Raw genomic sequence first — 22,947 nt, forward strand, 5'->3', positions numbered from 1 at the left:
GAAATAGTCCTAATTACCCCACAAATTATTGGTGGCATTTGCCCCTTGCCCTTTTGCCAGCCCCCTGCCCCATGGGGCGTTGGCTGGGCTTGGCTCCCCACGGCAGGGGACGGGGCAGCACTTGTGGGCACACCCAGAGAATGGGGTGTCTTCCCGCCCCCCCCCGCCACGGGCCTGGGGAAGTATCTGGCCCTTGGGGAGTGCAACCAACACTGAGGGTGGGGGGACGCCCTGCTCTTGGGGGAGGGGGGCATGTTCTTGGGAAAAGGCATTGGGGGGGATAGCTGGCCCTTGAAGGGGGGATTCCCATCCCTTGGGGTGGCTGTAGGGAAGACGTCCAGCCTTTGGGAGGGGGCTGCCTATCCCTTGGGATGTGGGGGGGGACTGCCCAGCCCTTGGGGGGTGGACATAGTGGGATATCGAGCCCCTAGGAGGGCTGCCTATCCCTTGGGAAGTGGTTATGGGAAGATGCCTGGCCCTGGAGGGGACACCTGGCCCTTGGGGTGGCTATGTGGGGGTCTGCCCCGCTCACGGGGTGCCCATCCTTGGGGGAGAGCTAGGGGGGGCTCCCTACCCTTGGGGGGTGGTTACAGGGGGGTGCCCACCCCGAGGGGCGGCTGCGGGGGATGCCCTGCGGCTGGGGTTTGCTGTGGGGGACCCCCACCCCCGGGGGTGACAGTGGGGGGTGCCCACCCCCGCGGTGCGGCTGGGGGGAGGGGACCTGCCCATCCCGGGGGGTGTCTGGGGGGGGGGGCTGCCGGTCCCTGGGCGGGGGGTGCCGGTCCCGGGGGCGGGGGGTGCCGCTGCCCGCGGGCGGGGCGGGCCGGACCGGGCCGCCCCCGGTGCCGCCGCCGCCCGCGCGCTCCCCCCCGCGGCGGGGCCGGGCCGGGCCGCGCGGAGCGGGGCGGGGGGGCGCCGCCGTGTGTGGCCGCCGGCGGCGGGCGCGCCGTTGCCTAGCAGCGGCGATGGGCGCTGCCGCGGCGGCGGCGGCCAATGGGAGCGGCGGCGGCGGCGCGGCCCCGGCGCCCCCCGCCCCCGCCTCCCCTTTAGAGGCGCGGCGGGCGGCCGGCGGCACACAGCCCTCCGCACCGGCACCGCCGCCAGCACCGGCCCCGGCCCCGCCGCGCGTATGGGGGCCGCCGCGCTCGGCCCCACATAACGGGGGGGTGCCCAGCCCAGCCCAGCCCCGCCAGCCGCCCCGCCATGCCGGCCGAGCCCCCCCGCTCCGCGCCGCCGCTCCGCGCCGCCCGCCGCAAGCCGCTGCCTGAGGTAAGGGGAGAGCATCGTCCGCTCCCGGCCCGGGGGAGGGGGGGCTCGGGCGGCGCGGGGGTGGGGGGGGGGGGGGCGGGGGGTCCCAGCATCGCGGGTGCCGGTCCCGGTCCCGCTCCGCAGCCCCGCGGAGCGTGGCCGCCGCGGGCATCCCCTGCCCGGGCCGGGGCTCCTCTTCTCCGCTCCCCGCCTGATCCTCGCCCTCTCCCCAGGGCAGGGCCGTGGGCCAAAGGGCCCCGCTGTGGCTGCGGGCCCGCTTTCAGGCGCTGCTCTTCGCCCTGGGCTGCCGGATCCAGCGGCACTGCGGGAAGGTGCTCTTCGTGGGGCTGCTGGTGTTCGGGGCGCTGGCCGTGGGGCTGCGGGTGGCCTCCATCGAGACCGACATCGAGCACCTCTGGGTGGAAGGTAAGCGCGGCCCCACGGTCGCAGCCGCCCGTGGGAACGGTCCCGCTCCCGGCCGCGGCTTTGTGTCCCCCCCCCCGACCCCGCGGGCGCGGAGGTGCGGGGCCGGCCCGGAGGCAGGTGACAGCGCGGGAGCGGGCGGGAGGAGGAGGAGGATGCGGAGGACGCGGCTGCCGGTGCCGCCGCCGGGACTCCTGCGTGCCGGCGCCGTGGGATGCCCGCGAGCGGAGCCCCCGTCGTGCGCGGGCTCGCGGCGCCGAGCGGCGAAGGCAGCCCACGCGTGTCGTGTCCCCGCGCGGAGGAGCGGCGGCGTCCCCGCGCGAGCGGACACGTGCGGCGGGGACGGTGCTTGGCGCCGGCCGAGCGCGCGTGTCCCCACGCGTGGGCGCCCCCCTCCCCGCGCTGCCGCTCTCCCGCCGCCGGCCCCTTCCCCGCGGGAGGAGCCCCCGGGGCCGCTGGCAGCCCCGCACCGGGGCAGAGCCGGTGCCGCCGGTCCCGCCGCGGGACCCCCGCCCCGCGGGGCCGGAGCCGCGGGCAGGGTCAGGCCGGAGCAAATCCCCGTTCCCGAGTGGAAGCGGCTGGTTCCCCCCCGCCTTTGTCGCTAACCAACTCCAGCGTGGGTTCTTCTCTCCCCTCTCCCTGCAGCTCCGCTCCCCCAGCGCTGGGATTTGCTTTCCCCATGCCTCCCTCCCGCCTCGGGGCCCCGGGGGGCAGCGCCCCGCATCGCACCCCCGGTCCCTGCCAGGCCCGGGCCGGGGGGGGTCTCCCAGCCTGGGGTCCCCGGCGGGGTGCTGTGCAGGGGCAGATGTTGCTCAGCGGAGGGGTGTCAGCCATCTTTGTGCGGGAGCGCTGCCTCCTCCCCCACGCCCCGCTCCCTGTGTGGTCCTCAGCTACTCTTGGATTTGGTTCAACAATAGAAGCAACTTTGCTCTCCCACCCCCTTTTTTTTTTTTATTTAAAAAAAAAAAAAAGCCCTGCGCTCCCTTGCTACTCGCACACAGATGCACGCACGCACCCCTGCCCAGCAATGCCCGGCGCTCCCACCTGCTCCCTGGTCCCGCGGGGTGTTTGTCCCCCCGCCCCAGGTCTCGTCTCCATCACCCCTTTCCTCTGCAACACGTAGTAGAGAAATCCAGTGGTACCTCCCGGTCCGGCCGGCGCCTGAGCGGTGGCTGCTGGAGCAGGGACGCGCTCCCTCCGTGCTTGCCTTGCTCCGGGTCGTGGCTCCGGCTCCATTGGATTTTTATTGTGCTTTTGGGGTTGCAAGGAGTTGACGTTTCTTGAGACCGTGGCCGGAGCCAGGGAAGTGGCTGCGGTTGTTCCTGTTGGGGGGGGGGGAAAGGGACTTGCGGTATATTGGGGTGGAGAGTGGGACGGGGAAGGGGCCGAGCCTGGGGATGGCTGGAAGTGCCCAGACACCCGGCTTTTCTTGCACACGCGTTTGTACCCCACTGTGCTTCCCTGCTCGTGTGGGTACGGCCAGGAGGCACTGCGGCTGCTGTTAGAGGACATTCTCCCCACTGTGATGTGGCTGTAGCACGGGTGCCAGGGGCCTCTCTGAGGAGCTGTCTCTTTCTCGTGGCTGGGGCATCTTCTCTGGTGTCAGGAGCTGGATTTTGGGTTTTGGTTTCTTCTTTTTTTTTTTTTTTTTTTTTTGTGTTACCCCACAGTGGAACACTGCTGACCTGGGGTGTCCTGCCCCTTCCCAGGAGATGGGTGTACTGGGGTCTGGACACACCCCCCGCTCCAGATCTGCAGCGCCTGGGGTGGAGATGGCATGTGATGCTGGGGTGCTGGGGGTGCTGCTCGGGCACCCCCTTGGCCTTCCTGGGAAGGCTCTTCCCCCAGGAGCGTGCACTTGGGGCAGAGCCCTCCGTGCCTTGCTCCTGGGTGGCACGGCCCCAGCGTGCTCGGGAAGGCTGTCCTCTGGTGTTGGCACTACCTGCAACCACCAAGGGCGATGTGGCCGGGGTGGCTTTAGTCCTGCGGGGTCCCTGATGGGGTTGCGTGGGTCAGGACGTGGAAGGTTTGCAGCATCTCTTTCAGTCTCATGTATCAGTTGTGGGGCTGCCTCCCTTCCCCATAACCATCCACGGGTGCTTGCCTCTCCGCTGGCCTCTGCTTCTGGATTTTCTGGTGGGATCAGAGCATCCACTGGTGTCCTCGGGTGTATCCAGCCCTCCCTGATCTCTGGGCCCCATCCTGGTGTGGGGGTGTGTGTTACTGGGGGGCAGGAGGCCCTGGGGAGCAGGATGCCGTTTCCCAGACTGCGTGGTTGGATCCTGAGCACTTTAAGCTGCTTCTGGATGCTCTCAGCCACCACTTTCTCCCATCTCCGGGTGTACGGCAGGGTGGCCAGTGTACGTGTCCATCTGCAGCGAGCCTGGTACCGCTGTGCCAAGCCAAGGCAGCGCAGCCCTTGCCCCCAGGCTGGCAAAGCTGGGTGCCCCCATCAGCCTGGCCCCAAAGCCTTGGGATCCCCAGGGTGCTGGGGAACCCCAGCTCCTGCCCTCGCTGGGTATGTGTGGGGAGATATCTGCAGGAGCACAGTCCATCCCAGCCCCGAGGCAGTGCCGTGGGGTGTTTAAGGGGCAGAGTATGTGTGCAGGGAGCCCTGGTCCTATCGTCCTAGGCCAGTAGGTCCCAGCCCATCCCTCAGCTCAGAGGCTGGGTGGCTGAGGATCCTGGGAAGCCTCTGATGACCCCCTGAAGCTGGGCTGTGCCTGCTCACCTGCCTCTGCCCAGCCAGGCTGAGGGATGTGGGTTGGTGATGCTCCAACCCAAACTGCCTCACCCAGGTGAGGTCCCAGCCCCGCAGGAGCGGAGCATGACCCTGTGCTGGGCTGTCGCCACTGCAGGCTGAGCTCAGCCCTCCAGGAGCCGGGGACCTGGCGGGTGCTGGTGGGCAGGGGAGGGAAGAGAAGAGAGCTGCTTCCCATGGGAGCGTTTCCTGAGGGGAATAGGGTGGGCAGCCCTGCTTTGGCCCCATGGCTGGGGTCAGCGTTGGGGCCATGCCAGTGGCAAGTCCCCTGATGGTCCCCCTGAGCCTGGGCTGTGACCTCTGCCACCATGGGAAAGCGCAGGGTCCCCTGTCCTGATTTGGGGAGTGTCCTTAGGCCCGTGGGCTGGGGGCTGGCTGGGGGATGCTGGCAGTGCCCTGGGGTTGTGCCTGACCCGCATCCCTGTTTGGGAGAGAGAGGGAGGCTGTGTCACCCCATAAATTGGACTCGACTGTGGAAATGTTCAATTAGGCTCCTCCGAAGCAATTAGCCACTCAGAGGCTTTGAAATCCTGGCTAGCAGCGAGTGTTGAGTTACCTCTAGACACCTGGCAGCTGTTCCCGGCTCTCCCAGGGCGTCTGCAGGGCCGAGGGGCCGGGGTGGCCAGCTCCGGGCAGGCAGAGCCCTGGGTGGTGAATGGGCCTGCCTGATTTATAGCGCCGAGAGCTGGTTCAAAGGAAGGCCGGGTTAATTCCTAACCGGAACAGCCCAGTGCCCTGCGCAGCCGTCGCGCTCTCAAAGAGCTGCTGAGTCTCCGCAGAGAAGACCCCAATCCTCTCCTGGAGCAGTCAGGGATGCCCCGAATGTGCCAGTGGGATGAAATGGGATGCGTGGTATAGGGGCAAGGGGAATTTGCTGCCTTGTTCTCAGCTTGGGGCAGGAAGCCAAGACACCCCCAGCCCCCTTGGCAACAGGGTTTGGTTTTTTTTTTTTGTCCTTCCTTGACCTCTGCAATAGGAGTTTGCATGGGGTGTCCCCTCCCCGGCACCCAGGGCAGGGCTGGGGTGCAGCCCAGGGGCTCCCCCTGCAGCAGGGGCAAGCAGGAGAGGAGACCCTGCCTGGCTCCCTCTTTGCAGAGAAAGGAGCATCAGGGATGTGAAAGCGACAACGAAAAGCCAAAGATGGGGATTCAGTGCCCTCCCTGCCTCTGCCTTGGGGAGACCGTCTGTGTGGCCCCTCTTCCCAGCCCCCACTGCATGTGGTGGGACCCACGGGGGCCGTGGGGCAGCAGCTGTGGGGGGGAGCAAGGTGCTGTGGCCATTCCTGGGTGGGCATGGGGAGAGGTGGGTGGTCTTGCTGCTGCTGGCGGGTGGGTGTTGTGGGGTGAGATGTCGGTGCAGGGGCTGAGGAAGGAGCGGGTGAAGCCAGTGTATGGGGCTGGGGGGCTGCATGGGGCTGGTACCGGCAGCATGGAGGGCTCTGATGGCAGCTCGTCCTTGCGGTGGGGGCAGCGAAACGCCTGCTGGGATCTGGCCTGAGCCGGCCTCACGCCCAAGGGGTGGCTCCTGGTCTGCCACGTCCCCACTCTGCCCGCAGACAGGCGTCCTGTGGGGACAGGGCCCCCGCTCCTCTCTGGGTGCGGCGACACAGGTATTGCCCCACAGGGAGGCAAGGGGCTGCCCGGGGTCCCCAGCGCTGCCCTGGGGCCCCCTCTGCCTGGCCTGGTGGGATTTGTCCTTCTGTGCAGGATCTGGGCATTCTTTGGGACCCTGTGCCCCCATCCTCGGGGCCTTGGAGAAGCGAGGGGCAGCTGGGGCGTTGCTGTCGTGGGGTGCCGAGGTCCCCGTTATCCTAAAAACCTGCCTGCCCAGCTGTGCCCTCTGCTCCGAAGCACCTTCTTCATTGCAGCCCCGGCTGGCTCTGAAAGGATCTTTCTTCTCAGGGGGGAGGGGGGCTCACCCAGCAGCCCCCCGCCTGCCCAAAGATGGGGCACAGGCAGTTCGCCTTTATTTATTTATCTTCGGGAGGCGAGCGTGAAACCTCCTTGCTTTTCCTTTTCCCTTACTTGACAGCTCGGTTGGCTTTTTTGGGCTGGAAAATTTTGCTAATTAACCCAAAAAGACTGGGAGACTCTTTACAGATGGCTGTGGCTTATCTGCCCTTATCCATTTTGCTTTGCCTTTCAACTTATATTTTTTTTTTATTTCCTAGAAAGTGGTGTGTGTGGTTTTGTTTTTTTTTTTTTTAAACTTAGACATATCCGTGGACATAGGGAGGGGGCTCTTTTTTTGCGTTTTAAATGTTATTTGGTGGCTGGGAGGGGGCAGCGCCAGGGCCCAAGAAGAGGGTTTTATTATCTGCCTCTCCCTCGGGCCTGGAAAAGTGGTCTGAGTTCAAAAAATTCATTTCTTGCCTGAATGAAGCCAGCAATGTGGAAAAATTTCACCATTCAGAGGGGGATGAATGTATGTTTCAACCACACATTAAGTGACATTAGCAAGCAGTGGAGTGCCTAATGTGGCCATTTTTCACAGCAGCCAACAGAGGGGGTGATTAGCATAATTAGTACAGGCAGCCCTATACATATGGAAATGGCAAATGCCTAAATGCCAACACCAGTGGAAATTTATGTCAATGCTGACAGGAGTCTTAGCGGTGAATAGTTCCCAACTGAATCCCCTCTCCCCTTTTTTTTTTTTTTTTTTTTTTCCTCCTCTTTTTCGGGGGTCGCGCTGTCCCCTCAGTGCCGGCCGGGGCGGTGCGAGCTGCTGGCTGCCCCCCCCGCCCGCGCTGGGAACCGCTGCCTTGCGATTTGGGGTAATAAAGACATTAATTTAGCTTCACTGTTAAACAAAAGGGTTTGGCCGGGGAGCTGGCCTCAAACGGGCCCTTTCAGCCCCTCCACTGCTGGCTTTTTGAAGGCATCCCCCACTTCTGCTGCCCCTCTTGACTTAGCTGGGTGATGGGAGCCCCTTTGGTGGGGCTGGGTTTGGCTGGAGGTGCCGGGGCAGTGGCGAGCCCACGTTCACCCCTTGGCGCTGCTGGGGACACCCATCTGCCACGCACCCCCCCTTTCCCTGGGGCCAGCCCCGTGCCGTGGGGTGAATGTGGCCGGCAGGACGTGTTTTGACAGGACGGGGCCGCGGGGCTTTTGGCGAGGCCGGTGGTAGTGGCCGGGACAGGTAAAAATGGCTCTTTCAGCGTGCCCTGGGCGAGACTTCCTCCGGAGCAGCATGGGTCCTTTCACTGCCTCCCTAATCCAGCTAATCCGCCCCACAACACTTTGAAGGTGGCCTCCAGCTTGCACGCCGCTCGGCACGGGGAAGCGGCTGGCCGAGAGATGCTCGGGGCGGTGCCTCGGGACCCCCTCCTGCCAGGTTGCGGGATGCGGGATGATGCCAGCATCTCTCTGTTGCCCCCGGGGGGCTTTCATCACCCAGGGGTGGGCATATCTGCCAGTGTGATGTGCTCTGTCTGTGCCGTGGGGAGGCTCAGCGGTCTGGCATTCGCCCCCGTGAGTGCCCCTGGTTGCTGCAGAGAGGGGTCCCCATGGCCATGGCTTTTCCCAGGGGTTCTCAGCATGACCTTGCCTCCCCCCCCAGCTGTGGACTTGAGTGGGGATTTCTAGCCCTGGCATTGGGATGTTGCGCTGTGGAAAGGCGGCTGCTCCCCAGGGGATCCCCCCCTTACTGCCCCCAGCCTTTCCCTTGCTGTGGGGCACAGCTGGAGCTGGGGTCAGGGCTGGCCTGGCCCTGGGGCTCACTGGCCCTGGGACAGGGCTGCAGCATCCCCTGTGCACCAGCCAAATCTGGGACTCCACACGTTCCTCACAACAGGCAGGAGGACAGGGCCTGATTTTTTGGAGGCCAAGCAAGGACGTGTACCCAGGCATGTTCCCGCCCTGCCACCCTGTCCCATCCGGGTCACCCAAGCGGTGGTGACAGCTGCTGGTGGTGCCCAGGTCCCATCTGCAGAGCAGTGGCACAGCTTCCACCCACCCTGGAGGGACACAAAGTGGTCCTTGCAGCAGCATGTGTCTCCATGGCTCCCAGCACCTCCCCTGGCCCTCCCTCGCCTCCAGCCCCTTTGCCCTTGCCAGGCAGGGAGGGCTTGGTGTGGGGCTGGCAGCCTGCCCCGACCCACTGCCCTCCCAGTGCTGCCCGGGCACGCTGCCCCGTGGGAGCTGGGGCTCTGTCCTGGCTGGGAGCAGGAGCAACCCCTTTCCCCTCTGCCACAGCCTGGGGCTGCCCATGGCTGGAGGGTGCAGGGGGGACTGGCATCGCGCAGGGGGTGCTGCGGGCCCTGCACCCAGCGGGGCAGACGAGGGCACAAGCTGGTCCCGCCGGGCAGGGGCGAGCCGGCTGCAGCGCCGGGGCTGCGGCTGTGGGCCCTGTGCCAGGAGGGTTTGGGGAGCGGTGTTGGGGGGGCGGCTCAGGCAGGGTGGCCGGGAAGGGGGCAGGGAGGCTCCCGCCCTGCTCTGTAATTTTGCGGCGGATGCTGTAATTACGGGGAGGGCTCCCCCAGCGTGGCCCACGGGCGGGAGGCAGCCGCACACGCAGCCGCCCTCGCTGCCGGGGACCCCGTGCCCTCCCTGCTTGGGCACGGTGGGGGCCTGCTTTGCACCCTGGGTGTTTGGGGTGTGGGTGGGCATGGGGTCCCATCCACTCTCTGGCCCATGCTGCTGCGTGCCTGTACCCTGTGACCCCCGCAGTGTGAAACCCGCGGCCAGTGGTACCCAGAAGCAGTGCTAACCCCAGGGAGGATGCTCACGGAAGGCACGGCTGCCTCCGGGGACCGTCCTGCCTCTGGGGACTATCCTGCCCCCAGGCCCCGCTGTGAGGTTTTGGGGGGCGTGGGGGTCCCTTTGCTTGGTGTGGGGGTCCAGGGGGGGTGGGGGCGAAGGCAGCCCCCCCTGGGGAGTGGAGCGGGCTGTTAATAAGCAGGACCAGGGCGCCTGATTGGAACCAGAGGGCCCTTTGCATGAAAAAGCCGAGGGCTCCCTTTGTTAATTGGACTAAAAAAAAAAAAAAAAAAAGAATTTACATACAGTTCCTCATTAACGTGCTCATTGTTGGTATTGGGGTGCCCCCCCCGGCCCCCTCCCCGGGCCGGGGGGCTGCGTGCGGTGTGGGGCGTCTCGCCCCGCTCCCGGCCCCGGGCTGGCCGGCGGGCGCGCGCCCGTTTGAAGTGTCCTTGGCAGCCCTGTGTGCGCTGCCTTGTCTTTTCATGTTGCTCTTTGGTTAATTAGGGTGTTGGAATTTGAGGCTTCCTCACGGCCTTTGAAGCTTGCTGACGGCTCGCGGTGCCCTGTTCCAAATTAACACTAATTACAAGGGACGGCTTTTTATTTTCTCTTTTTTTTTTCTTTAATTTTTTGGGGGGCTCCCGCTCCCCCCCCCCCCCCCGTTTGCAGATGTGCGGCTCCTCCCGCAGCTGTGCTCGGCAGAGATGCCCGCGCGGCGCAGCAGGATGCGTCCCCGAGGAGCGGCGGCGATGCTGGGCACCCCCCATTGCCGCGTCCCACCGCTCACCCGGGTTCAGCGTGGGTGGCGCGGCTGAGATCAGAGCAGCTCGGTGCACCTCCTGCCCGACCTCCCAGCCTGCCAGGAAGGGGACGGGTGTCCCCCCCACCTCCGGCCTGTGACACCCACCCTCCCTGTGTCCTCGTCCCCTCGCCCCGGGCGCCGCCATCCCCTCTGACACACATACAAAGGCCGCAGCCGTGTCCCCCCCTCCCCGGCCCTGGCACAACCTCCATCCCAACTGGCATCTGATGGACACCAGCTGCTCCCTGGCCCAGCCAGGAACAATAAAGACGGTCCCCCCCCATTCCCAAAAAGGAGGAAAAAAAAAAAACCCAAAAACACCAACCATATAATAAGTCATTAAAAGGGAAGATTCTGCTCCTTATTTGCGGTCTCGCTCTGGCCTCCTCGGCGCTGGCGGGGGGCCAGGCCCGCTGGGGCCCCCGCCTCTTGCTGAGGGAGCATCCCAGCGCAGATGAATCCTGACCGCTCTCCCCTTCCCCAGCACCCGGGGCTGGGCAGGAGCTGGCCTCCCCCCCACTAGCAGTGCTGCCTCGGATGCGCCCTGATGCCGGGCACCCTGGGGCATCCCTGGTGGGTGGCACTGGGGTGGGGGCTACATGCAGCATCCCCTCCCCTGTCAGGGGGCTGGGAGGAGGGCGGCTGGGTGTTGCACTTAGGGGTCTCAGGATCAGCCTCCTGCCCTCCTCCAGGCTGTGTCGTATCCCCTTCGCTGTGCCAGAAGGGATGGGAGCCCCTTGTTTGATGGGGATGGGGACAGCTGTCCCTGGGATGCCATGTGAAAGGCCACTCGGGGTCTGAGCTCAGCCTCAGCTGTGCTGGCGGGGGGGGGATTTCTCTTCTGCACCAAGGCAGCTGCAAATAACGTCGGTGGCTTCTCCCAGAAACCTCGGCCCTGCTGTGCTTGGAGCTCTCCCGCTGCTGTCGGGGGTGGATCCCAGAGCCTCGGTGGGAGGAGAGGGGTCCTGCAGAGCTCCCCAGCACTGTGTCCCTCCCCTGTCCCCAAGCCCTTCCCGGGGCAGCCCGTACCTGTGGCGGTTTGGGGGTGCCCACCTCTCCCTACACCCATCCCCTGGCCGAAACGCTGCCTGCCTTGGGGCGCCAGGGAGCAGCTGGGCAGGGATGGGGTGGGGTGTCCCCAGTTGTACTCGCTGCATCGGGGTCCGGTTGTGTTGGGCATCTGCGGCACCCACTGCAGCACATGGGTGGGAGTGGGCAGGATGCATCCCATCCTCTTTGCCAGCTGTCTGTCTGTGGGGTTTTTCCAGGGAAAGCAAAGCCGACGAGCCACTCTGGGGCTGGAAATATCCGTGTCGGTGGGAAGGGGGATGCCTGGTCAGGCAGGGGTGCTCCCTGCTTGGGTCCCCTGGGTGTGAGCGCCCAGAGGATGGAGCAGTTGGGGAACCCTATGGCAAGAAGGCCCCCCTGGGTTAACGTGGCACCACCTGATGCTGCGGGGCCTTGCTCCTGCCCATCCCCTTCCCTGGGCATCCTGATGGGCGGGACAGGTTGGTGGGATGGGGGCTCTGCCAGCCTTGGCACTGAGAGGGCACGTTGCGGTCCCCTCCACAGCGGGCAGCCGGGTGAGCCAGGAGCTGCGCTACACCAAGGAGAAGCTGGGCGAAGAGTCTGTCTACACCTCCCAAATGTTGATCCAGACCCCGAAGCGGGATGGGGAGAACATCCTGACGCAGGAGGCCCTGCAGCTCCACCTCGAGGCGGCCCTGGCCGCCAGCAAAGTCCAAGTCTCGCTGTATGGAAAGTGAGTCCGGCTCTGGATGGGGGGAAAGGGACCCCCACCGTGTCCTGCGTGTCCCCCACACCCCTTGCTGCGTCCCCCGTGGAATGATGCCCATCCTCAGCTCCTCCTTCTGCCTTTCCAGATCGTGGGATTTGAATAAGATCTGCTACAAGTCGGGTGTCCCCATCATTGAGAACGGCATGATCGAGAGGGTGAGTGGCAGGGATGGCGTGGCTCCCAGGGAACCCCCGCCACGGGGGATCGGTCCCCCAAGAAACGGGCAGCAGATGGGCCACAGTGGGGATGGGGCTTGCCAGCCCCGGGCACTGCACAGTCACCACCAGCTCCGTGCGGGAGAGCGCAGGTTTGGGCAGCCCAGCAGGGCTGGGGGGGAAGCAGGGGAGGCCTGATCCATCCCGGCTGACCCCTCGCATCTCCTCCTCCCGCAGATGATAGAGAAGCTGTTCCCCTGTGTGATCCTGACGCCGCTGGACTGCTTCTGGGAAGGTGCCAAGCTGCAGGGAGGCTCAGCCTACCTCCCGTGAGTTTGGGGGGCTGTCCTGGGGTGGGGGGGGCTGCAGGTGGGAACAGGGCCTGGGGGGGCTGCCGAGGGGCTGTGCGTGTCCTCCCCGTGCAGCCTGGTGCTGCTGGTTGTCCTGCTCAGCCCCAGGATGGTCCACCACCATTGCTCATCCTGTTGGGTCAACACCTTGGGGACATGTCCCTGTCCTTGTCCGCCTGTCCTCGGTGGCACGGGCAGGGCTGCACCACTGCCTTGGGGGCTGCAGCCCATGGGCAGGAGCTACCCGTCCCTGCCATGCCATGCTGTCACGCCAGCCAGGGATGGGGACACGGGGACAGAGGCCATGCCACAGGCAGATCCCTGCAGGCTGCTCCCCACCGCAGCTCTTTGTGGGTGCCACGATGGTGAGGAGGCACCCACACTCCTGAGCTGTGCCCAGGGACACAGAGGGCACAGAGTCCCCGGGGTGGGTGGCGGGTAACTCCTGGCCAGCTCCCCACACCGCGGCGGTGGGGCTGGGGACCCCGGGCCGGGCGAGGGGAGCCCCCCCACATTCCTTCTGTTTACGCGTGTGTTTGTCCGGGAGAGCCGGGCGGCTTGTGCATTGTCAGCAAACGCAGCCCCACGCTTTCTCATGCTAATGCTGCTCTGAAAGCTGCCCCTTGCCAAACAGATGAAATAGTGGCCTTATTCAGGCTGCTGCCGGACGGGAGGAGGGGGAAGGGGCCGCAGCATCCCTAGCCAGGACTGGGCGACCAGCTTTGCCCCCCCCAAGTCCTCAGGTTCTCCCCATCCCAGCCTGGGGAGCAGCCGGGAGCGGGAGCGAGCAGGGCTGGAGTGGCCGTGCTGAGCGGGATGCTGGTGGCATCATCCATTGGGATGGGCAGCATCCTGGTGCTGGGGTACGTGGCAGGCAGGACGGCACCCGCAGCAGCGGTGAGACCTGGCTCTCCTCACAGCCGGGTGAGCGGGTGCCCGGGCGGGCACCCCGGCTGAGCGCCGGCCAGCCCATGGGGACTTGTCCCCCTTTGCTGAGGGGTGAGCGGGGAGCGGGGCGGGAGCTGGGAGAACAAAGAGCAGCAATCTATGGAAAGACAAAAGGATTTGCCCTGGCTCAGTGAAGCAAGCGAAAGCAGATAAAAGGGGCTCTCTTTGGAAGCAGCAGCAGCTCCGGTTGGTATGTGGGAATCTCGAGCGGCCGGCTCCGGCCCAGCCAGCCTTCATGAATTATTAGGCTGCGTTTCTCCCCAGAGCCCACACTCGCTCAGGGCTTTTTCTTCCCCTCTTTGGAGTGCGGGCTGGGTTATTGGCTTTTTTGTCTGTCCTTTCTGTCTTAAAAAAGAAGCCGAGCAAGGCTGGGAGCTGGCCCCTGGCACCCTGGGCTGGGATCGAGGGAGCAGAGCATCTGCAGGCAATGGAAAAGCCCCTTTTCCCGAGTGCCCAAGTCCCATGGGGTCCTGCTGGACCTCCAAGGACCTGGTCTGTGCCCAGCTCCCAGCACCATCCTGAGCACCCAGAACCTCTGCTGAGCCCCAAAACCTCCAGCTTGGGAGGGAGATGGCAGGAAGGGCTGGAGGGGATGCCGGGAGCCCTTGCCTGCCTGCTCCCCTCTATCAAGATGTTAGCCCGCGGGCAGTAATCGGTCTGACTGCTCGCACAAAGCGGGGCCAGGCAGCGGGGCTGGCTCCCCCCGCTTTGTCCCAGCCTAACAGGATCAGGCACGCTACTTGACTCAGGGCACGGCCCGCTGCGCAGCGCAGGGCACGGGGGATGCTGCAGGCGGCCCAGGGAGTGGGTAGGGGATGCGCTGGGGACTGATGCTGCTCCTCTACATCCTCGCACCCTGCCTTTGAAGGCACCCCCGGGGCCTGCAGGCACGACCCCATGCATGGGATGGGGTGGCAGTGGTGGTGGTGGTGGTATTGCATGTGGGTTTAGGCATCCCTCATCACCCCGGTGCCTCTCTCCCCCCAGGGGCCGCCCGGACATCCAGTGGAGCAACCTGGACCCTCTGCAGCTGATGGAGGAACTGGGGCAATTCACGTCCCTGGAAGGCTTCAAAGAGCTGCTGGATAAGGCAGAGGTGGGGCAGGCTTACATGGAGCGGCCCTGCCTGGACCCGCGGGACCCCCAGTGCCCCCCCAGTGCCCCCAACAAGCAGAGCCAGCAGGTGGGTCACAGCCCGTGGGGAGCAGGAGGGGTGCGGGGGCTTCCTGCATGGTCCTACATCCCTGATGCCTCCCCTCTGCCTGCAGAGCCCCGACATCCCGGCCGAGCTCTCAGGGGGCTGCCACGGCTTCTCCAGGAAGTTCATGCGCTGGCAGGAGGAGCTGATTTTAGGTGGCACGACCAAAGACTCCCAGGGCAAGCTGCTACGGTGAGAGCCGCCGCGGCACGGGCATCCCCAGGCACGGCGCAGGGGCCCAGCCATGGCACTCCCCCCTGGGATGGTTTGGGGCAGGGTCCCCTCACCCTTATTCTCATCCAGTACCCATGGGAACCCGCCCTGGCTGCAAGAGGGGCTGTGGGGCTGTCTGGGAGAGCGTGTGAGGCTGTCGAGTGTATGGGGCTGGCAAGCTGGGCAGTGCTTCAGAGCAAGGAGGGGGGGATGGGGTGCAGGATGCCTGGAACCTCTCCCAAGTGTCCATGGTAGGGCTGGGAGCTGTGGGGTGGGGGACAGACCCATTCCCGCATCCCGGGGCACTGCAGCTGGTCCCAGCAAGGTGCGTGCCTGTCCCCCAGCGCTGAGGCCCTGCAGACTATGTTCCTCCTCATGAGCCCCCGGCAACTCTTTGAGCACTTCAAGGATGACTACGAGATCCATGACATCAGCTGGAGCGAGGAGAAGGCAGGCGCCATCCTGGAGGCCTGGCAGAGGAAATTTGTGGAGGTGGGCACCGGGGACAGCCCCCATGCGGGGCTGGGCAGGGGTGAGCCTGTGTGTGGCATCCTCCTGCACCCAGGTCTTCATGTGGCCACAGGTTCTGGCATGGCTGTCTTGTGGTCTGGTGGGTCCCTAGGGACCCTCAGTGGTGATGCTGACACCCTGGGTGGCTCTGGGGGGCATGTACTGGGGAGCAGGGGGGTTCTGACTCCTCTAACGGGGTGAACCTCTGACAGCTGGCGCAGGACTCCATCCCACCCAACGCCACACAGAGCGTCCATGCTTTCTCTACCACCACGCTCAACGACATCATGAAGTCCTTCTCCGACGTCAGCGCCATCCGGGTGGCTGGGGGCTACCTCCTCATGGTGCGTGTGCCCCCTCTCTCTCTCCACCACCGTCCCTCCCTCACCCCCCCCGTCCCCACTAACCCGCTGCGCTCTTCCAGCTGGCCTACGCCTGTGTCACCATGCTGCGGTGGGACTGCTCCAAGTCCCAAGGGGCCGTGGGCCTGGCCGGGGTCCTGCTTGTGGCTCTCTCTGTGGCCTCTGGCCTGGGGCTTTGCTCACTGTTGGGTATCTCCTTCAACGCAGCCACCACCCAGGTACGTGCTGGGGGAAGAGCTGGGTACTGTGGGGCTGGTGGGACCCTGGGGACTGTGGGGTGGCTGGGTGGCCAGGTCCCCTTCTGGGCAGTGGCCATGTCCCACCACTGACGCTGCCTGCTCTCCATCAGGTCCTGCCCTTCCTGGCCCTTGGCATCGGTGTGGACGACATGTTCCTCTTGGCTCACGCCTTCACCGAGACCAGCCAGCACATCCCCTTCAAGGTGAGCACCGAGCCGTGCCCAGGGGCTACATGGTCCTCTCCCGCCTCCCTGCGGCCCCTCTCATCACCCGCTCCCTCTGTCCCTGCAGGAGCGGACGGGCGAGTGCCTGAAGCGCACGGGGACCAGCGTGGCTCTCACCTCTGTCAGCAACATGATTGCCTTCTTCATGGCAGCCCTGGTGCCCATCCCTGCCCTGCGCGCCTTCTCCCTCCAGGTTCGGCTGGGGTCCCTCTCCGGGGGGCGGTGGGGGAGGCGGGGGGCGGGAAGGGGTGACCGGATCCAGCTTTGACATGTCCCTCTGCCCACAGGCTGCGGTGGTTGTGGTGTTCAACTTCGCCATGGTGCTATTCGTCTTCCCTGCTATCCTGAGCCTGGACCTGCACCGCCGGGAGAAACACCGGCTCGACATCCTCTGCTGCTTCTACAGGTATCGGCGCTGGGCTGGCCAGGATGGGGCTGACCCCATGGATCCCCCCCCAGAAGCATGGAGTAACTCTGCTCCTCCCTCTCAACATCTTCTCCTCCTTCCCTCTCTCCTTCCCTCTCTCCTCCTTCCCTCTCTCCCTGCAGCCCTTGCTCCTCGCGGGTCATTCAGATCCAGCCCCAGGAGCTTGCTGACGCCAACGACAACCACGCCTGCCACCCCTCCCCTTACGGGCACCCCAGCGTGGCCACCAGCACCCAGATCACCACCACCGTGCAAGCCTTCACTCGGTGCGACCCCTCAGGCCACCACGTCGTCACCGTCCTGCCGCCCACCTCCCAGGTGTGCACCTCACCCGCTGTCCTCCTGCCCCCCACTGACCCCCTGGGCTCGCAGGTCTTCGCCCCGTCCAGCTCCACCCGGGACCTGCTGGCCCAGCTGGACGAGGCCAAGGGCGGGCGGGAGTGCGTCCCCCTGCCCTTCTGCCGCTGGAGCCTCGCAGACTTCGCCCGGGAGAAGTATGCCCCACTCCTCCTGCGGACCCGGACTAAGGTGAGGTGGGGACAGCCCCGGCGGTGCCACCCAAGGCGGGTGGGTGGCACGGGACCCCGCCTGACCCCCTGCTGTCCCCACAGGCAGTGGTGGCGGTGCTGTTCGTGGCGCTGCTGGGGCTGAGCCTCTACGGCACCACCATGGTGCACGATGGGCTCTACCTGACGGACATCGTGCCGCGGGACACCAAGGCACACGCCTTCATCTCGGCCCAGTTCAAGTACTTCTCCTTCTACAACATGTTCATCGTCACCAAGGGCGGCTTCCACTACCCGGGTGCCCAAGCCGCCCTGCTCAGCCTGCACCAGGCCTTCAGCACTGTCAAGTACGTGGTGCGGGAGGGCAACCGTGACCTGCCCAAGATGTGGCTCCACTACTTCCAGGACTGGCTGCGAGGTGAGGGACATTCCTCTTCTCCATGCCCTCCCAAACCTGCACCCTCCCCACTGGCCTGGGAATGCCTTTCCTGGCGTGTGGCACCCTGGGGAGGGTGGTCCCATGGTGCCTCCAAAGCGCCCAGCAATGCCAGGCTGATCCCCGGGGTTTCTGTGTGCCCGTCCTGTTGGCACAGCATTTCCCGGGGTGCACGGGATGCTGTGCACGGTGGTGTGCCCCAAGGGATGCTCACCCCTCACCCTTTGTCCCCAGGGCTCCAGGCCACCTTCGACAGGGACTGGCAAGCTGGGCGCATCACCCACGACAGCTACCGCAACGGCTCTGAGGATGGGGCGCTGGCATACAAGCTCCTAATCCAGACCGGCAACAAGAAGGAGCCCTTCAACTTCAATCAGGTGTGTGGGGACGGGGCTGGGGTGACCGGACTGGGGATGATGCTGTGCCCACTGCCCTGCTCATGCCCGCTCCTGCTCTCTCCCCGTAGCTGACCACACGGCGGTTGGTGGACGAGAACGGCATCATCCCCCCTGACACCTTCTACATCTGCCTGACGGTGTGGGCCAGCAACGACCCGCTGGGCTTCGCCGCCTCCCAGGCCAACTTCTACCCGCCGCCACCCGAGTGGATCCATGACAAGTACGACACCACAGGCGAGAACCTGCGAAGTGAGTGAGCACGGTGGGCTCCCCACAGCCCCCTCCTGCCCCCCGGCATCCCCTTGCAGAGGACCCTGCTCCCTGCACCTTTCCTGCCCCACAAGCATCCCCCCAAAGAGAAACTCTCCACATCCCTTGTCCCGTCAGCATCCTCCAGTAGGGAAACTTCCCTGTGCCCCACGGCTCATCCCCCTGCACCCCATGCCCTCAGCATCCCACTGTGCACTCCCCCTGCCCTTCGCCCTCCTGCCACAGCAACACCCCTGCTCCAGTCCATGAGCATCTCACTGCAAAGAAGCCCCTCTGCTCTGTTCTCCCTCTGCCCCACAAGCGTTCTCCTGCTCCCCATGACACCCTACCCCACAAACATCATGCTGGCAAAGAAACCCCCTCCTCCTTGCCCCCATTCTGCTCCTTGCGTGCTCCCCAGCCCCATGGTGCCCAGCCAGGCATCGGGCTGCCTGGGCTGCCCTCAGGCTGGTGTGGCTGGGGTGCCCACATGCTGCCTGCACTCCCATGCTGCCCATACCCCCATACTGCCCGTGCTGCCCCTACCCCCATACTGCCCGTGCTCTCCTCCCCAGTCCCAGCAGCCCAGCCGCTGGAGTTTGCCCAGTTCCCCTTCTACCTGAGCGGGCTGCGTCGCACAGCTGACTTCGTGGAGGCGATCGAGAGCGTGCGGGCCATCTGCCGGGAGGCCGCCCAGCGCCACGGGGTGCTGAGCTACCCCAGCGGCTACCCCTTCCTCTTCTGGGAGCAGTACATCGGCCTGCGCCACTGGTTCCTGATGGCCATCAGCATCCTGCTGGCCTGCACCTTCCTCGTCTGCGCCCTGCTGCTGCTCAACCCCTGGACGGCCGGCATCATCGTGAGTACGCACCCTGATGCATGGGGACGGGGGAGGGGGGGTGACCGGCCGTGCTCCCATCCTGCTGGGTGGCCCTGCGTACTTGCTTCATGGGGATGGGGCAATGGGGTAGCCAGGGGTGCCCTGTGGGGAAGGGACACCCATATGGAGGTGGCAGTGGGTGGGGGACACCTGTATGGAGGGATCAGGGACATCACTTATGAAGGGAACATATGGAGGGGACAGGGGTCTGGGGACATCTGTGCAGAGGAGTGTGGGGGGAACACCCATACAGAGGTGGCAGCAGGAGGGAAACCCATATGGAGGCATCAGGGACACCCCTTATGAAGGGAACATATGTAGTGGGCAGGGTTTGGGGACATCCATGCAAAGGAGGTTGAGGGCCACCCCCAATAGATGGGACAGAGGGACACCCCAAATAGAGGGGAAAGAGACAATAGGGTGAGGCTGCCTTATGTGGAGGGGTAGGGTCGGGCATGCCAGGCAGAGGGGACAGCTGTGCAGAGCCAGCCCTCACTGACCCCACCATTCCCCAGGTCTCCATCCTGGCCATGATAGCAGTGGAGCTGTTTGGCATCATGGGGCTGATGGGTATCAAGCTGAGCGCCATCCCCGTGGTCATCCTCATCGCCTCAGTGGGCATCGGCGTGGAGTTCACCGTCCATGTGGCCCTGGTGAGTGCAGACAGACCCCTGCCTGGCCACGGTGCACCGGTTCCCACTCCCCAGCACCCTCACCCCCTCGGCCATGTGCCAATGGGTGGCCACGTCACAGGTGGCACACGGGGACGAACCCCGCGTGACATCCCCACCCCACGCAGGGCTTCCTGACGGCCGTGGGGAGCAGGAACGTGCGCTCGGCCGCAGCGCTGGAGCACACCTTTGCCCCCGTGATGGATGGTGCTGTCTCCACCCTCCTGGGCGTCCTCATGTTGGCCGGCTCCGAGTTTGACTTCATCATGAGGTGAGCACTGGGGAGGGGTAAACCAGCCACTTGCTGCCCCCCAAAAGCTTTGGTGGTGGGGGCTGGTGAGCGTGGCAGCCCCCCTGACTGGCAGTGGGGATGTGGGGCAGCTGGCGAGGATGTGTCTTGCTAGGGGCACCAACCCCGTCTTGTATGGAAGCTGGGGAGACATGGGGGGGCTGGGGTGTGTGGTGTGGGAAGCATGTTTGGGGTGGGACGGGGTTCGTGGAGGCTGTGCCTGCTTACCCCTTCTGCCTGCGCCCCCCCCCAGGTACTTTTTTGCAGTGCTCACCATCCTGACACTGCTGGGGCTGCTCAACGGGCTGGTGCTGCTGCCTGTCCTGCTCTCTGTCATTGGGCCACCCCCCGAGGTACAAGACCCCCATCCCGCCTCTCCCTGTCCTTCCCCCATCCCATACCCACCTCTCTTCATCCTCCATTGCCCCTCACCCTGTCCCCCCTTCACCCTATACCTATCCTTGCCTTGCCCAGTCCCAACCTCGCCCCATACCCGCCTCAGCCCATCCCTCACCCTGTGCCATCCCTGCTTTACCTTTCTTTGCACCATATCCAACTTACCCCATACCTGCATGACCCCACTCTTGCCTCACCCCACTCTGGAGCACCCCCATCCCTCCCTGACCCATTTGACCCCATCCCTGCCTCACCTCCTGGCTCCCCCACCCCACACAGCCCTCGCCCCATCCTCACACCACCTCCTACTCCCTGCCACCCCCTGCTTCTCCATCCCTGCATGTCCCCGGTCCCTCTGACGCCGTCCCCTCTCTTCTCAGGCATCCCTGGTGGATAACGGCCCCCGCCTGCCCCCTCCGGAGCCGGTGCCCCCATGCCTGGGCCCTGGGGGGCTGTACGTCCGACGTGCCCCAGCCTGGCCCGCCGCCTTCCCTGACCCCTCAGACACAGAGCGCTACACAGAGGGTGTGGGGCCAGGCACCCCCCGGGGACCCTTCATCGTGCCCCCCGCCCCGGCACACATCCTGCTGGAGGCTGGCAAGGACCCCAGCTTCCCCCGCATCACCGTGAGTGTCTCTGCCCGCCATGGCATTGCCGGCTCCCCAGCATCCCCTGGGAGAGGGTCACGGATAGAGTTGGGGGATGGGGGCTCATGGGTCCCCTGTGACCCTGGCGGGGTTGCTGGAGGGATTCTCAGCACGGCTGGGGCCCCTCACACATCGTTTACCCCCTCACCAGGTGCTGAAGCCCTACAAGGACAGCCCGGAGGTCCAGGGGAAGAAGGAGGCTCCCAGCCCACAGCCTGCGCCCTCCCTGCCCTTCGGGGAGCCGTGCCCCGTGCCACCCCGAGACTACCCGCAGCCCTGCCCGCCCGGTGCCCGGCCAGCCCCCCCTGCAGCCCTGCCCACCTACAGCACCCACCTGCAGGGTCCCGCCGGCAGCTACACCACGGTCACAGCCACCGCTTCGGTGACAGTGGCCTTGCACCCCACATTGCCTGGCTCCTACCCCAACTTCAGCCCCGAGGGCTTCCCTGGTGGCGAGCGGGACTGCCTGGAGGAGCCCAGCGTGCCCAGCACCGGTGGCACCACCATGCCCAGTGCCTTCGAGATGCAGAGCATGGGACGCCACGGGGCAGGCGCCCGGCACTAGGTGAGCCTGGGGACACGGGCACCCTATCCCGGGGCTCATGCACGGTGGCTTGGGGCACGGGTTCAGTTTAGAGGGACCCGGCTGACCCCCTCCTTTCTCTCTCCCCACAGCTTGCTGGCTCCTGGGCAGAGCATCTCCCCAGCGCCTGGTGGGCACAGGAGGGTGCAGAGCGGGGTCGCCCGCATCGTGCTGCTAATCGCCGGAGCGGCGATGCCCCCCGGTCTCAGCCAAGGAGGACCGGCCCCCCGTGCCCCCTGTAAAGGGGCTCAGCAGGGCAGGCTGGCACTACTATGCAAGCTGTGTGCAGGCCACGCCGTGCCCGCGTGTCCCCAGCCCGGGGCTGTGCCAACAGTGCCATGTTCCCCGTGCAGGGTTTGGGGTTACCCTGCCCTGGGCTTGTTGCCCCCCTTCCCCCAGAAATGGAAGCACTAACCCCCCCCTCTGTTTCTGGAGCTGCTGGCAAGGTGGGCTTGGTGCTCTGCCAGCTCCCCCCCTGCGGGGTCACTGCCTGCTCCCCATCACCTCCTCCTGGGACCCCCCCCACCCGGGCCCCATGCTGGGGTGCCCCAACAGGGTGCCCTGGTAACCCCCATCCCAATAAGGGGGCAGCCCCAGAGCCAGCTGTGCCCTGGGGTGCTGTGGGCAAGGCCTGGGGCGGGCACTCCCCCACCTTTATTTATTGCAAAGGGAAACTATCTATAGAGAGATATATATTTTTAAGCTTATTTTAAAAGATTTATTTCTCAGCCTGCGGCCTCGCCCAGCTGCCCAGGGTGCAGGCAGGGAGGGGGCAGACCCTTTGCCCATGCAGGGCTGCCCGCTGGAGGCAGCAGGATCCCAGGACAGGGGCACAGACCTGGTTCATGCCCCTGCTCCACGGGGTGCTGGGTGGCCACGGGCAGCTCACCCCCTCCGACACGCTGCCCTGTGCCTCAGTTTCCCCGCCGGTGAGCATGGGAGGGCTGGCGATCGGGAACGTGCCACGGAGCCAGGGAGCCTGTTGCTCCCACCACACAGGCAGGGTTTTGGGGGGGGTCCTTGGGGTGGTCCTTGCTGTGCCAAGCCCCTGAGCTGTCCCACGGTCATGGCCCCTCACGCAACACTCGTGCTCTGCCCCGGTAACAGCACGTGCTGGTGCACACCCACGGCAGCGCAGGCTTACGTGGGTGCCCGCGGTGCCACCGGGCACATCTCTCTGGGAAAGCAAATTTCTCACCATGTCCCCGTGCAGTGGGGCTGTCCCCGAGGCCAGCCCCTGTCCCTGTCCCTGTCCTCGGCACTGTCCGCACCGTTACCCAGCACTTTAACTCCAGCGGTGTTTGCCGTGCCCGCGACCCCGGCCCCCCCAGCCTCCAGACACTGCCGCTAAGCTGGGGTGGCCCTGGGGACCCCGTCCCCGTGCCAGGCGTGGGCACGGTGGGCAGCCCCTCCCCCCCCCAACACGCCATCTAAGTTATTTATATCAAAGAGAGCAAAGGTTTATTTTTGTAGTTTGTACAGGCGGTAGTGGGGACCGAAGGTTTATTTTTAAAGAGTAAATATATATATT

At 65.4% G+C, this 22,947-nt stretch overlaps 1 protein-coding gene across 1 annotated transcript; it reads left to right on the forward strand.

The window, feature by feature from the left end:
• Positions 1-1,170: 1,170 nt before the first annotated feature.
• On the forward strand, positions 1,171-22,902 carry PTCH2 (patched 2). Its single transcript, XM_009468323.2, has 24 exons — positions 1,171-1,269; positions 1,482-1,674; positions 11,510-11,699; positions 11,821-11,890; positions 12,128-12,219; positions 14,176-14,371; positions 14,457-14,578; positions 14,944-15,091; positions 15,322-15,453; positions 15,534-15,689; positions 15,821-15,913; positions 16,002-16,127; positions 16,222-16,340; positions 16,484-16,889; positions 16,973-17,285; positions 17,538-17,680; positions 17,770-17,950; positions 18,526-18,809; positions 19,346-19,483; positions 19,630-19,772; positions 20,044-20,143; positions 20,567-20,812; positions 20,985-21,398; positions 21,509-22,902. The coding sequence occupies exons 1-23, from the start codon at positions 1,204-1,206 to the stop codon at positions 21,396-21,398; spliced, it is 4,071 nt and encodes a 1,356-aa protein (XP_009466598.2). The 5' UTR covers positions 1,171-1,203; the 3' UTR covers positions 21,509-22,902.
• Positions 22,903-22,947: the final 45 nt, after the last annotated feature.

The sequence above is a fragment of the Nipponia nippon genome, unplaced genomic scaffold, assembly GCF_047370975.1.
Source record: "Nipponia nippon isolate SJK-2023a ecotype South Korea unplaced genomic scaffold, ASM4737097v1 scaffold_5, whole genome shotgun sequence".
NCBI lineage: Eukaryota > Metazoa > Chordata > Aves > Pelecaniformes > Threskiornithidae > Nipponia > Nipponia nippon.